A 14,787-nucleotide genomic window follows, 5' to 3' on the forward strand; every position below is an offset into this window, starting at 1 on the left:
GCTATTTCAACCACCACATTTTTTAACTACCTCACTTGGTCTAGAATTATACCACCAACATGACATTAACTGTGTCAAGTTTCTTTTGATCATGGTGGTGAGAAACCAACTTCACGTCTGTTTCTCCTTTATGAGCTTCAGTTCTTTGAAGGTCTATAAGGCAATACGATTTTACACCTACCCAAAACTGTTCCCTATGAGCCAGATTCACATTTTTCAGTGGAAATTTCTCCAGGCCCATGCCCATCTCTTACCAAGAAGCTGATGTTGCTGTGATAGCTGTGTTACTATTGTTACTATTGTTGAAATGTAGAGTCTGAAATACAGGCCATTTATGTAACTTTCCACTTTCCTTCATTTCTAGTTATTTTTCTGAAACTAACAGAATTTAATCTTCTCAAAAAATTCTAACAAGACTGGTTTTATCCTGTTTTTTTCATCTTCCAACCACCGTATGTCCACTATGGGCTATCGATCATCCTATAGTCATCTTGCAAACTGTGTTTACTATAGTCTACAGAAATTTCAGGAATCAGTATTAAATTCTAAGTCCATCTCCAGACTTCAAATAAATGTCCCCACACAGTCACAGCAATTGTCTCAAAATGTACTGGCTCCAGTGCTAGAGGTTATGATTTATCTAGGAGATAGACAGACATGTTCTGTAAAATAATTCTTGGTAATCCCAAACAAATCCCACAGGTAATACATGTGAATCTTAGACAATATGTTGGATATCACTTTATTTTCCATTAGTTAACATAATTTCTAACTCTGAGCATCATTGGTCCAATGGTAGAAAACATGTAATTTTAGTTTTTCCTGATTTCTGCCCCCAATCCGTAGAATTCTAACCTTATACTCACTGACACTCATTTGTGAAGCCATACTGATTATCCCTGAAATAAACATATCACTTTCTGCACAGCCTTTTAAGACACAGTATCCTTTCTGATATTTCTGTGCCACAATTACAGGTATGGGTGTTTTGCTAAGGCTACCCATGACCTGTTGTCCAGCAGGTCTCTGGGTTTTTGTCCCCTCCCTGATAGTGCTGCTGGAAATAACACAGAATGACTGGGAAACTATTTCTGTTTTCTGTCTTGCCACATTCTTCCCCTGAGGCAAAGAGAAATGTGTAAATATCTTGCATAGACAAGGAGGAGAAAAGAGGAAAAATGTAAGAAAAGAAATAAATACATATGTTAAAATGTCAAAATATTATCCTCTGCTGAAGCAGAAGGCTCTCTTGAGCCCAGGAGTTCGAGGCTGCTGCGAGCTTTGATTCTGCCACTGTACTCTAGCCTGAGTAACAGAGCAAGACCCTATCTCCAGAAAAAAATAAGAGAGAGAGAGAGAGATTGTCCTACAACAAAAAAACATGTAGAAACTCATCAAAATATATTAAACAAGTGTTTTCAGACATTGAGAAAAACAGAAAGTGAGTGTTGTGATACTGAGTATGAGGAAAATAATCTAGGTGAGCCTTTAATTATTCCCTGCCTTTCCACCTAGAGGCAATTTTCAAATCACATTACAGGGAGTGAGAAGTGAGAAGGCATATGTGGCCTGAGAATAGGGTCCAGGCCACAAAGGAAGAAGAGCCAGTTTAAGCAACTGCACAGCACAAATAGAAAAGAATAAATGAGCAAAGTTTGTCTGAGCCAGTCTCAGTTTACACCTGTCATCCTGCTTAATTATTAAGTGCGCCCTCTCAATTACAGTTACCCTAAGCAACAGAGACCCCAGTGAATGAGAGGAGAAGACATACTAAGAGTGGGGCAGCATCAACTCCAGATTGGATAAAGAAAATGTGGTACATATACACCATGGAATGCTAGGCAACAATTTAAAAGACTGAAATCATGTCCTTTCCAGCAACATGGAGGCAGCTGGAGGCCATTATCCTAAACGAACTAACGCAGGAACAAAAAACTAAATACCACACGTTTTCACTTATAAGTAGGAGCTAAACATTGAGTACACATGGACATAAAGATGAGAACAATAGACACTGTGGAGCACAAGAGTGGGGAGGGAGGAAGGGGGGCAAGGGCTGAAAAACTACCTATTGGGTACTATGCTCACTATCTGGGAGACGGATTCATTTGTGCTCCAAACCTCAGCATCACACGATATACCTTTGTGACAAACCTAAACATGTATCCCTCGAACCTATAATAAATATCGAGGCTGGGTGTGGTGGCTCATGCCTGTAATCCCAGCACTATGGGAGGCTGAGGTGGGTGGATCACGAGGTCAGGAGTTTGAGACCAGCCTGGCCAACATGGGGAAACCTCATCTCTACCAAAAATACAAAAATTAGCCGAGTGTGGTAGTGTGCGCCTGTAATCCCAGCTACTTGGGAGGCTAAGGCAGGAGAATCACTTGAACCCAGGAGGTGGAGGTTGCAGTGAGCCAAGATCACGCCACTGCATTCCAGCCTGGGCGACAGAGCAAGATGCCATCTAAAATAAATAAATAAATAAATAATTGAACTAAAAAAAAAAAAGTGGAGCAGGCACTTCCGAGGATGGTTTTGGCAAAAAAAAGAACATCCATTCTCAGCTCTTAAAGAAACAGCTACACCGCAAAGCAAAGCAAACCAACTCCACGCCATAGACTCATGAGCAAAAAGCAAATTCAAGTAGTAGCTTTGGAAAGTTCACAGATTTCTGTGTATAGCTGAGAAGACACATGTATCCTCCTGAGTCCAATCACGAAATAGAAACTCCACCATGAGTTAAACAGAGGAAGTTTAACAGAATTATTAAACATAATAAGAAAATAATTATAATATGTAAGAAAACTCAACAAAAAACCCTAGGGTGGAAGGAGAATATCCAAAGAAGAGCAACTCGGAAGTGTGACTCCTCCCCAAGGCTGGGGTGCAGATCTTATTGGAGAAGGTGTGGTTCAGTCCCATACCTTGGGTAGCAGAGACATTCACAGGTTTACCCAGGCCAAAGCTGGCCTGAAGTAGCTAGACAAGCTGGAAGAAACCCTCCTGGCTTGAGGCAGGGGCTTGCAGAGGAAGTACTGCTCAGTGGAAACCTCCAGGCAGTGGGTTAAGCACAGGTGATGCGAGGGTCTGCAGATAGAATGGGGTACTGGGAAGGGCAGGGACCACAGGCAGCGCCACACAGGATGTCTTCCCACCCCCTTCATTGACCCACCATGCAGTAGCTGGAAGCTGCAGGAGAGCCCCTTCCTCCTGCTGTGTCCCTCCAGGGCCCTTTACTGAAAAAGCTTAACAATGTGCTGACTTTTTAAAGGAACTCTGTTCATTGTCACTGAGCCTATTATGAAGAATGAATTTGGAGCAGAGTGGTAATAAATTGACAATCAGCACAACACTCAGTAAGAAACATGATATTCATAAAAAGAGTATTAACATGTTCTAAAATGAATTCTCAGGATTTTCTGAGATATTTGGAACTGAGTATTTATTTGAAGGAAGAAAAAATTTCCTGGAGAGATAAGCCTTTATTTTCTAAATAAATTAAAATTGTTTAAAGATGAGTCAGAGCTACCATAAATTCATGCAGAAGCATTTCCAAAAGGACGTCAGCAGAGACTTTAACACACGTGCCCTCAGAATGCAGAAGGCCAGTGGGGTTGGTTCACAAACTTGACACTGCTAGAGGAGCCTAAGCTGAAGAGCGCCACATGAGGGCGGGCAGTGTGGTACCAAACACAGCAACAGCCTCCACATCTTTTAAGGCATTACACACTTGAACTCCACAAGTCTAGGAGATAATCAATAATAGATCATTATTATCCTCCTTTGGCACAGGAGGAAACTGGTTCAGAGGCTAGAACTCCAGTCCCCTCAGCCAGTGCACTTGCTGGTTCACCTCACTGCCTTTGTTTTTCAAAGCTCTGCTTCAAATTCCCCTCCCTCCAGGACGCCTTCCCTGACTAACGCCAGGCCAATGTCCTTTTCACTTAGCACTTTGAGGAAGTTGTTGTATAACATTGCACAATGTCTAAGAACAGTGGTTCTCTAACTTTAGCTAAGCATCAGAATCACCAGGGGGCTTGACTATTGAGCCTGCTCCCAGACCCAGAGTTTCTCATTCAGCGGGTATAGGTTGAGGCCCAAAACAATTTGCATTTATAACAAGTTCCCAGGTCCTGCTGAGGCTGTTGGTCAGGTTACTACAATTTGGGAACCATTGATTTAGAAGCTAGCGTAATTTTTTTTTTTTTTAAGACAGGGTCTCCCTCTGTCATCCTTACAGTGTAGTGACACAATCACAGCTCACACTAACCTGGAATTCATGGGCTCAAGGGATCCTCCCACCTCAGCCTCCAGAGTAGCTAGGACTACAGGCGCTCACCACCATGGGTGGCTAATTTTTTAATTTTTTTGTAGAGACAGGGTCTCACTATGTTGCCCAGGCTGATTTCAAATGCCTGGCCTTAAGAAATCCTCCTACCTCAGCCTCCCAAAGCACTTGGATTATAGGCATATCCAAGTGCTTTGGGATATGTTGAAGCTAGCAGAATCTTCACCCACATCCTAAATTCATATGTGCAAGTCTAGTATAGAGAGGGTGAAATGTTACTTTTCTCAAGCAAACACTCTCCAACAGTTAAGTCTCACTTATTTTTTCTGGGTGTTCAGGGGCCCTGACTGCCAGGAGATTTACCTCCCAGCTAGGCAAACATGATTTTGGCCTCCTTATTTCTTTGGCATCAGAAAGGTCTGCTACCCCTGTAAGTTTCCTGCTCTGTCCTCTCTAAGATAAGAACACAGCTTGGCTGGGCTACCATCGCCATCATCGCTGCAGCTCATGCTTGCCCAAGTGGTGTTGGCCCTTTCCCTACATTGTTTCTTTTAATAGCTGTAAGTAAAGGAGACTGTTGTTGTTGCTGTTGTTGTTTTGGGAAGGAAGGGATGCCTTCATGACAATCTTCTTCCAAGGAAAAAAAGTGATGACCATTTGAGAGAAATATCCTTACTCAGAGTAGTTGTTTTCAACATAATACACATACACTATGATTTCTCTTCATTTATTAATTACACTAAGTAAAAATGTGCCCTCTGTTTCTTACAATCTATCTTTCTTTTAAAGAGAAAATGTCCTTCTTCAGTCGTAAATCCAAATTTACAATAGAAACTGTGTCCTCCAACTACCAATATGACATCCAGGGCAAACTTTTTATAAAAGAGACACAAACTCCTGGGTTTGTCATCAGTCAGTAGGCATGTATTTGAGGTGTCCCACATAGTATTTTGTAAAAACTTGAGTCAACCTTTTAAAATCAGGCCTGTTCGCTGAAAATCCAGATTTCCAGTTTTCTTGAAAAACGGTTAAAGCCAAGCCAGGTCCTGACTTTATACTTGACAACAAGCAGCTGCAGCTGATTCCTTTGGATAGGACATGTGTGTTCCAGTTCCTTGCAGATCCCATCACACACACTCACATCAGCTCTTACCTGCTTGTCTCTGGTAGGTCTTCAGATACAAGTTTGCACACCTCTGCACTTCTGATTTCACAGAGCCATTTGGGCTTATAAACTTGTAGTGTAATTTTTGAAAAAGAATTTAAATTCTTTTAGATAAATGTTAAAAGGGTGTGATGAAAGCTGCCTCATGACTGTTCTCTACTTTTTCAAGGTATCTCTCCTTTCATCTTCAATTCCTTTCATCTTCAATTCCTGAGCAGACCAAGACTGAAGTCTTGGGAACCTGAGGTCCAGAGGTCCTGGGTTCCAGAGACACAGATGTGGCAAGGCGAGTCACAGGACGCCCTGATAGGAACTGTGAGAAAATAGAAAGGGGAAGACCATTAAGGAAAAGGGAAGCCAGGAATGAAGGGGAGAGAGGTTGAGGAAAGGGAAAGGGGAGACTTACGTTTGCCTCTTAAACCGGGAGGTAAAGCCCACAATGAGGAGGAACAGCAAGCATGCCAGGACTGCCAAGGCAATCAAGCCCATGGAGGTGTAGCTCCCACCTGCTTTGGAGGAACATAGGCTGTCTCTCAGCACAGGAGCCCTCTCTACAGATATCCAATCCCCTGGTCTAGGCATGTGTGAGGGTACCAGGTGCTCCTTATTTCCTCCTCCACTTAAAACACCAATTTCTATTCCTCATAAGTTTAGATTCCCCATCTTGTTTTCAGTGCCTGGGCATCCCAAATTCAGCCCACTTTGGCATTTGCTAGTGTAGCATAGAGGGAAAGGGCAACAGCTTTGTAGCAAGGCAGACCTGAATCTAAATCCAGCCCATCCACTTTCTATGTGGCTCCGGGCAGTTAACCTATCTCGGCCTTCATTTCCTCATCTATAAAATGAAAAGAGCAGTACTTGCTTCAAAGAAAACTGTGAATGATGAGATGAGACATTATATGCAGATTCATTGGCCCCTACACAGGGAGCACTCAACCAACCAAGCTATCTTTGCTAACCTGCCTTCCCAAAGGCCTGGCTCCCTTTATGCCAAGGAATGAATCGTCCTGGGATGTTTATTCGCTGCCTACTTCTGGATCCTTGAGTTTTGTAGTCTTGTTTCTTCTTGTATATAGAAAGCACTATTTCAATCCTTTTTGACTTTCAGATCTTTATTTCCCTCCTTCCTGTATCTGGAACCCCTCTCTCTATCCTTTTATTGGGGGCCTCATCTCTGAAACTCCTGTAACCTGGGTATATCAAGCCACATCCCTCCCCAGTGCCTCCCTCTATGCCTGAGGACCACCTCCTGCCATTTCCAGCCTGGGCCCAGCTTTTTCTCACCCCAGTAGAGGACGATGTCCTGGCCCTCTAGACTGCTGTGCTTCACCCGACAGGACAGGCCAGCCGCCTCCCCAGCCACCACATCCAGGGTTGCTCGGAGATACCATGTCTCGTCAGCATTGGGCAGGATGTCCCCTGGCTGAGTGTCCTGCTGCTCCTGCTCACCCCGCATCCACTTCACCCATACAGGCTTTGGGTAGAATCCTGATACATGGCACACCAGCAGCAGACGGCCAGGGCCAGAACTGGGGCCACGGGACAGCCAGGCCTTGGGCTTCACTGTATCCAACAAGGGAATGGGGGGGATCTTAAAGTGAAAACTCTGCATTAGAGGCTCCAGGCCTCATATCATCCTTTTTGACTTTCAGGTCTTTTATTTCCCTCCTTCCTGTATGCCCCTGACATGTTCACTTCTGGAAATGAAGTCTCCCACAACTTTCAATCCATTTGTCCCACCTTCTCCAGGGAGCCTGCCCTGATACTCCTTCTTCTTCTCTGGTCCCAGCCTCCTATGAATGCCCCTTGTCTGTTCCCCTATAACACCCTTTGTTTTGAAGTAACATATGTAGCCTATTTCAAGCATTGCATTAATTAACATCCCCCTACCAAGCAGGGATCCTAACTGCCTGACACCTTTCACCCCCAGCTGTTCATTAACTGAATTCATAGAACCCAAGAGGTGCTCAGTTGATGTCTGTGAAATGAATAAATACCCTCACCCCTTATGCAGCCCCTCCTGGGCCTTCCTCTTCTTTGAATGCTCAAAGGGATGAGAACCCTGGAATGGAAAAGCCCGTTTGGAGCCCTGAAGTGGAATGCAGGGAGTAAGGAAGGCAGGCTGACCTTGCTTCTCCAGTTCCGACTTCCCTGACTCAAGGAGGCCACTGACAAATTGGGGGCAGGTGCCATTAAGGAGCCACTGCACTGTTTCCCTCGTCCACTTGTCCTGGTTGAGCACTTGAATGGCCAAGTTTACCCAAAGTGGGGCCTCTTGGGTTGGCTCCCAAGAAGTTCCTTGGAAACTCAGGATATCTTGTCCTTGAAATGCTACATGGAAGAAGTTATTTGAGGCGTTCCCAGGGTGCACCTCACAGCCAGCGGACACCTGGAGCTCCAAGGGATCTGTGGAGAGGAATGGAGAAAGATCAAAGAAGGGTTTAAAAGACTGGGAGAGATGAAAGAGAAGAAATTGATGTGCAGGTTATAATGGGGACCCAGACTTCAGGGAAAGGAAAGTAAGTGACCTGGAGTAGGCAGGAACGAGGGACACTTTGAAGAGTCAAAGCCTGGGACATCTCCAGGTAGAAGGGAAATCAGAAGAGGGTGGACAGAGCAGAGAATCTCATCAGGTGGTGCCACAGTCTCCCAGTTGAGTTTCTGTGGCCATTCTCTCCCCTTGGGTACCGGCCCAGGATCCTATCCCTCAGCTCACAGGATAAGCGTAGCATTTTGGCGAATTCCTTCACGTCCCTGGTGAAGCTGCTTCGATAAACCCGAAATATATGCTGCAGCGTCTTCCACTGCTGGTCGCTGAACGTGCCCTGGGACCAAGGCTTCAGAGAGCGGACGGTGTCCGAGTCGTTGCTCCAGCTGTGCGTCTGCAGCTCCCCCAGCCACGCCAAGCCGTCGGTGCGCGTCCAGCTGCTATTGGCGAAGGACGAGATCTGGAGGCAGCGGAGGGGGAAAAGCCTTTGCGGGACTGGGAGAGAATGAAGATTGGAGGCGCGTAGCAAGTGGCCGGGAGAGCAGCCAGCATAAAGAGAAGGAAGAAAGAAAGAAACAAGAGGAGATGAGCTTCAGGAGGCGGCTGATGCCAGCGAACTCTGTGCCGCGCTGCCTCTCCCCGGAGCCAGGGAGCAGCGAGTTTTCTACCTAGATCGCGCCAGTGCGTCCCGGGTCTCACCAGTCCCCATCAGGCGTTGCCCTCCCCGTCCCTACCCAGCTCCCTCTCTCCGGCCTCCCGCGAGTGCACTCAGGCGCCCTCGTTCCACCGACCTTCAGCGCTTCCCCAAGCCTGGAGGAGCGCCCAGAGCAGCAGAAACAGCAGGCACCCCATATCGCCCGGCGTGGGGACCTCGCGGAGCGCCGCTGCGCGCCGCCCTCTGACCTGCGCACTCTTCTCCCCTCCCGCTCAGCTCACGTCCCTTTCCGCTGGGTGCCAGCCAATTCCCAAGCCCAGACCCCGGCAGCCCTCCTCGCTGGGCTTGCCGGCGGTTTGCTGCTTCTGCCGAAGGGCGCCCTCGCCCTTAGCTGTGTGAGCTGCAAAGAGGTCGGGGTCCCAGGAATCCTGGCGCCGCCGCTCACTTCAGTAGGTTTCACAACCGGCGTGTCTCAATTTCCTGTTTCAAAGGAGACTTTGGGTCAACGTGTGGGACGCTTTACAACCATTATTTATGTTTTGGAAGCAGGACATAAGGTTGTGTCTGTGTTACAATTCCAACCATGGTAAAAATGCAAAGGGAAAAAAGGATCAAAGTCCTTGCTTTAGCAGTACATGTCTCTAGGTGGAAAGACTATGAGTGATCTTAATTTGCTTTACATCTTTATGTTTTCCAAAATTTCTCAAGTGCAAGTACCACATTTACAATAAAGTAAACGCATGAAAATTAATTTCCTCAGTTGCACATTGAGAGAACTGGATTAGGTTGGCTACAGTTCTTTACAACTGTCATATCCCAGGATTCCTCCACCTCAGTGTTCCCTAGCCTCTCTTTCCTCCTGTCATGGTCCTTGCTCTCCCCTCCCCGGCCTCTGCTCTGTCTTCCCTGACTCCTTTTTGGGGGCACGCCCCCAGACTCTCTTCCTCCTCTCCGCCCTAGCCTCTGCCGGCTTACCTTCTCCTCTGGCTCCTCACTCATTCACTTTCCAAATATGCGCCTCTGTTTTAAACAATAAGTGTAAGATGACAGTGTGTACCTGGACAGCCAACTCGCCACTTCTCACACTGAAAATAAGAAAAAGTGACCAAAAATCGTGGTTCTAAGCCTTAGCTCACCTGGAGGAAAAGACTCCTCTTTGGCAACTCAGAACCTGGGCTGCAGCCTGACACCTCCCTCTCCCTCACTCTTTTTATCCAATCTATCTCCAACTCATCTCTATTTCACTTCTTTTTGGATACCTCTTGAATAAATTCCTTTTTCTATATTTCCACCGTCACCATCACCCTAACCTTTTGACTGATCTCCTGAAGTAGCATTCTTGGGTAGAAAACAAAATCATTAGCACGGCCTGCAAGATTATGCGCCCTCTAGCCCTGGTGTCTACCTTTTGACATCACCTCACACCCCAGCATCATTTGCTCTGTACTGTAGCCTGGCTGTTAGCTTTCAGTTCCTCCACTATGCAAAACCTCTTCCTGACTAAGGTCTCTGCACAAAGTTCCCTCTACATGAAAGTTCTTGACCTTCTCCTCACCTCACCCCCTCCCAATGCCTAGTTATTTCCACTAAGGTATCAGTTCCAAGGTCACTTTCTCAGGGAAGTCTTTCCAGATCTGCCAGGCTGTGTGACCCTAGGCAGGAGAAGTAGGGCAGTCCCAACCTCCACTGCTTGTACACTAACTGGCTTTGAGAAGCCATCCTCTCAGCATGTAGCAGAGTTTATAATTATAGAAATGGCCATATGTCTGTCTCCCTCTGTGTCCTCTTCTAAATCAGCTGGAGAGGTGCCAGAAGGCAAGGATCATGTCTCCATAATCTGATTCCTCCCATTCTGCTAACGTTAATGTTTCCCTTCTCCCATATCCTGTTGCAGCAAGAGTCCTAGAGAAAATAGGCTACTGCACCACACTCTAGGCTGGGATCTTGTAGACAGCCCTAACCCAGCCTATCTAATTATGTGTAATTTGCCCAAAAAAGCTTAAAATAACATAGTAACGTGTTCTTGTAACAAATAAGGTGTTAAATTATTAAATTTGGATACAAAATTGCCTAAATAATGGATAGGAGGGAAGCTATGAGAAATAAAAAGAAAAATAATTGTATGACTCATGGGGCAATATTTTTAACTTTACTTTCTTCAGATTTCCAAGCTCCCTTTAAAAACTTGAACAGTTCTGTTTAGTTTTTGTGTATCTTAAAAATTTTAAGTGCTAACATTCTTGCACACTTAAAGACAAGAAGCTGGTTTGTATGTGTGTGTGGTTTTTTTGTTTTTGTTTGTTTATCAACAGAGGCCAGGCTATATTACCTTCAGAAGTTAGGACTATCTGGAATTATACGGATATTTTTTCCCAAAGGTCAGTTGAGTTAGACACTTTTTGGCTATTGGAACTTTCACTGCTTTTTTTCTGGGAAAGGAACCATTGAATTATGAAATGTTTTGCAATATGTTACCTAAACAAAATATTTTATAACAAGACTGACTCAGAATACCACAGAGAGATGGTGATTTACTCAGAGCCTTAAAATAAGCCCACGGTGGGTACTACATGATCTCACTTATATGTGGACTCTAAAATAGTTTACTATTTTATGGAAACAGAGTTAGGGTAGTGGTTTCCAGGAGCTGGAGGGAAGGGGCAAATGGGTTAATTTTGGTCAAAGGGTTTCAGCCTCTCAATTTTGAGAGGCTGACCAAAACCTTGGAGCCTGATCATAAGGGACTTACTTGGTTTCAGTTCAGAATTCACAATTCACAACGTCAAATTAGTTGGAATCTTATATGCTTTCTTCATGTTTTTGTTATCCTAACCATAAGGAGACCATTTAATGTACAAAGGATAGCTGCATATGAGAATTTAAGATTCTTGAGAGGATACATCAGGGAAATTTTATAATAGCTATCAGGAGGATAATACCAACGGACTAAAGAACTCTTCTTAATAAGACTTTGCACAAGCCAAACTGATCAAAATCAAACAATTCAAAGTTCAGTCAATAAAGAAAGTTCAACAGCATTCAGGTGCAATTGGTCATAGTCTTTATTCAGAGCATAATGGTGATCAAGGACCATAGTTTGCTGTAAAATGGCCTGATTTAAAGAGGCTACTTCATTTTTGTAAGTAGCCTGATAATACAAACCACAGTAACCTGGAGATCCACTAAAAGAAACATAAGGATTAGAAAACCTTGTGATAGCTCTCTTACCTCTCGGACGTCCAGTCCCAGGAGCAAAACTCCAGCGACTTTGGGCCCCGCTCCCGTGAAAGTGGAGGGCGGCCGATGAGGGCGGTTGTGAAGGGAACGAGACCAATGAGACTAGCCTGGGGCGGGGCGCGGGGCCAGAGGGTGGGGCAGGTGGCGGCGGTGGCAGTCCGAGGTCTGGCTCCGCGCAGTAGATGACAGTACGTCAGCAGCAGGATGGCCCTAGCTGTGGCGGCAGCTGCAGAAGCCCAAGCAGCTGCGGCCGCAGTGGAGGCTGGAGCTGGACTGGCGGCGGCGGCACCTCTGGGAGTTGAAGATGTCGGCGGGGGCGGCGTCGCGGGGCAGCGCTATGGGCTCTCGTGCGGACGGCTGGGGCAGGACAACATCACCGTACTGCATGTGAAGCTCACCGAGTCGGCGATCCAGGCGCTCCAGACTTACCAGAGCCACAAGAATTTAATTTCTTTTCGACCTTCAATTCAGTTCCAAAGACTCCAGGAGCTTGTCAAAATTCCCAAAAATGATCCCCTTAATGAAGTTCATAACTTTAACTTTTATTTGTCAAATGTGGGCAAAGACAACCCTCAGGGCAGCTTTGACTGCGTCCAGCAAACATTCTCCAGCTCTGGAGCCTCCCAGCTCAATTGCCTGGGATTTATACAAGATAAAATTACAGTGTGTGCAACAAACGACTCGGATCAGATGACACAAGAAAGAACGACCCAGGCAGAGGAGGAATCCCGCAACCGAAGCACAAAAGTTATCAAACCCGGTGGACCATATGTAGGGAAAAGAGTGCAAATTCGGAAAGCACCTCAAGCTGTTTCAGATACAGTTCCTGAGAGGAAAATGTCAACCCCCATGAACCCTGCAAATACAATTCGATAGACACACAGCAGCAGCAGCGTCTCTCAGAGGCCATACAGGGACAGGGTGGTTCACTTACTGGCCCTGAAGGCCTACAAGAAACCGGAGCTACTTGCTAGACTCCAGAAAGATGGTGTCAATCAAAAAGACAGGAACTCCCTGGGAGCAATTCTGCAACAGGTAGCCAATCTGAATCCTAAGGACCTCTCGTATACTTTAAAGGATTATGTTTTTAAAGAGCTTCAGAGATACTGGCCTGGATACAGTGAAATAGACAGATGGTCATTGGAGTCAATGCTCTCTAGAAAAGTAAATCCATCTCAGAATGCTGCAGGCACCAGCCGTTCAGAATCTCCAGTATGTTCTAGTAGAAACGCTGTATCTTCTCCTCAGAAACGGCTTTTGGATTCAGAGTTTATTGATCCTTTAATGGATAAAAAAGCCCGAATATCTCACCTGACGAACAGAGTACCACCAACACTCAATGGTCATTTGAATCCCACCAGTGAAAAATCTGCTGCAGGCCTCCCGCTGCCCCCTGCGGCTGCTGCCATCCCCACCCCTCCACCGCTTGCCTTCAACCCATCTGCCCGTTTCACATCCTCCTCAGATTGTAAATTCTAACTCCAATTCCCCTAACACTCCAGAAGGCCGGTGGCTCAAGACCTACCTGTTGACAGTTTTAGTCAAAACGATAGTATCTATGAGAACCAGCAAGACAAATATACCTCTAGGACTTCTCTGGAAACCTTACCCCCTGGTTCAGTTCTATTAAAGTGTGCAAAGCCTATGGAAGAAAACCATTCAGTGTCTCACAAAAAGTCCAAAAAGAAGTCTAAAAAACATAAGGAAAAGGACCAAATAAAAAAGCACGACATTGAGACTATTGAGGAAAAGGAGAAAGATCTTAAGAGAGAAGAGGAAATTGCCAAGCTAAATAACTCCAGTCCAAATTCCAGTGGAGGAGTTAAAGAGGATTGCACTGCCTCCATGGAACCTTCAGCAATTGAACTCCCAGATTATTTGATAAAATATATTGCTATCATCTCCTATGAGCAACGCCGGAATTATAAAGATGACGTCAGTGCAGAGTATGATGAGTACAGAGCTTTGCATGCCAGGATGGAGACTGTAGCTAGAAGATTTATCAAACTAGATGCACAAAGAAAGCGCCTTTCTCCAGGCTCAAAAGAGTATCAGAATGTTCATGAAGAAGTCTTACAAGAATATCGGAAGATAAAGCAGTCTAGTCCCAGTTACCATGAAGAAAAATACAGATATGAATATCTTCATAACAAGCTGGCTCACATCAAAAGGCTACTAGGTAAATTTGACCAACGGCAGGCAGAGTCATGGCCCTAGAACTCTGCTTGGACCAGAAGATGTGAATAAACTTAAGCTTATTTATTTAAAATTCCAAATGAGTTGCTCTAGATTCTAAAAAGGTGAAACTTTGGCTGTTGAAAGTTTCAGTATTAGTAAACTTCAGTTACTTTTTCTTTTCCATTTTACTTTGCTTCCCTGCATTTCAAAGCTGCTCTTTCTGGTTCTCCCCACCACCCCACCACCGAGACTTGTGTTTGTTAATGGAAATAATTTTTTAGGAATTGGGGATCCATTATCTATATTTCAAATCATTTTTTCCTCAAAAACTTGTGTTTGTTATTAGAAATAATTTTTTAGATATTGGGGATCCAGTGTCCACACTTAAAAGTTGTATGTGTTTAAAAAACAACAACAGTAATGTGCAAGGTGAAATGCTTTTGGATAAACGTAAGCCTATTTTCTGACCTTTCTTAATGCAAACTCTTTGCCTTAAATGGTAGAATATTTAGAAATTTGCACAAAATTAAAAAAATAAACATTGTCTTGGAGGGTTAAAAAATAGAAAGGTGTACGTGTATAGATTCACATACACATATGTATATACAGGCTGACTTGATCTAGAACATTAAATCCGCCCTGCAAGTTAACCCCCCATTGCAATGGTTGCCTTAAGGTATTTGCTAGTTGTGTATATAGTGTGGTTAATCACTAGCTACTCTGTTTCCCACTTGATTAGAGCAATGGGAAGCATATTGTGGCCTACCAGCAT

At 44.9% G+C, this 14,787-nt stretch overlaps 1 protein-coding gene and 1 pseudogene across 6 annotated transcripts; one reads left to right on the forward strand and one right to left on the reverse strand.

The window, feature by feature from the left end:
• Positions 1 to 5,003: 5,003 nt before the first annotated feature.
• CD1D (CD1d molecule) lies at positions 5,004 to 12,190 on the reverse strand. Of its 6 annotated transcripts, none has more exons than XM_019024993.4 (8): positions 11,829 to 12,137; positions 9,576 to 9,685; positions 8,737 to 9,080; positions 8,174 to 8,440; positions 7,585 to 7,863; positions 6,742 to 7,020; positions 5,864 to 5,966; positions 5,004 to 5,770 (listed from the first exon to the last, which is right to left on the reverse strand). In XM_019024993.4, the coding sequence occupies exons 3-8, from the start codon at positions 8,795 to 8,797 to the stop codon at positions 5,749 to 5,751; spliced, it is 1,011 nt and encodes a 336-aa protein (XP_018880538.2). In that variant the 5' UTR covers positions 8,798 to 9,080; positions 9,576 to 9,685; positions 11,829 to 12,137; the 3' UTR covers positions 5,004 to 5,748. The 6 variants fall into 6 exon arrangements, with proteins under 6 accessions (XP_018880538.2, XP_055218996.2, XP_018880533.2 ...); XM_055363021.2 differs by having other exon boundaries at positions 5,864 to 5,963; positions 11,829 to 12,134; XM_019024988.4 differs by lacking the exon at positions 9,576 to 9,685.
• On the forward strand, positions 12,042 to 14,252 carry LOC109028639 (RNA polymerase II elongation factor ELL2-like; annotated as a pseudogene).
• The last annotated feature ends 535 nt before the right edge of the window (positions 14,253 to 14,787 follow it).

Source organism: Gorilla gorilla, chromosome 1, assembly GCF_029281585.2.
Source record: "Gorilla gorilla gorilla isolate KB3781 chromosome 1, NHGRI_mGorGor1-v2.1_pri, whole genome shotgun sequence".
Lineage (NCBI taxonomy): Eukaryota > Metazoa > Chordata > Mammalia > Primates > Hominidae > Gorilla > Gorilla gorilla.

What these genes read in the sequence shown, in the direction of transcription:
- CD1D (XM_019024988.4), bottom strand. Translation starts at nt 8,797, where the DNA reads ATGGGGTGCCTGCTGTTTCTGCTGCTCTGGGCGCTCCTCCAGGCTTGG. An exon ending in GGCTTGGGGAAGCGCTGAAG is followed by an intron (nt 8,441 to 8,736) that starts GTCGGTGGAACG and finishes ATTCTCTCCCAG; the next exon opens with TCCCGCAAAGGCTTTTCCCC. An exon ending in GTCGGAACTGGAGAAGCAAG is followed by an intron (nt 7,021 to 7,584) that starts GTCAGCCTGCCT and finishes TGTTGGATACAG; the next exon opens with TGAAGCCCAAGGCCTGGCTG.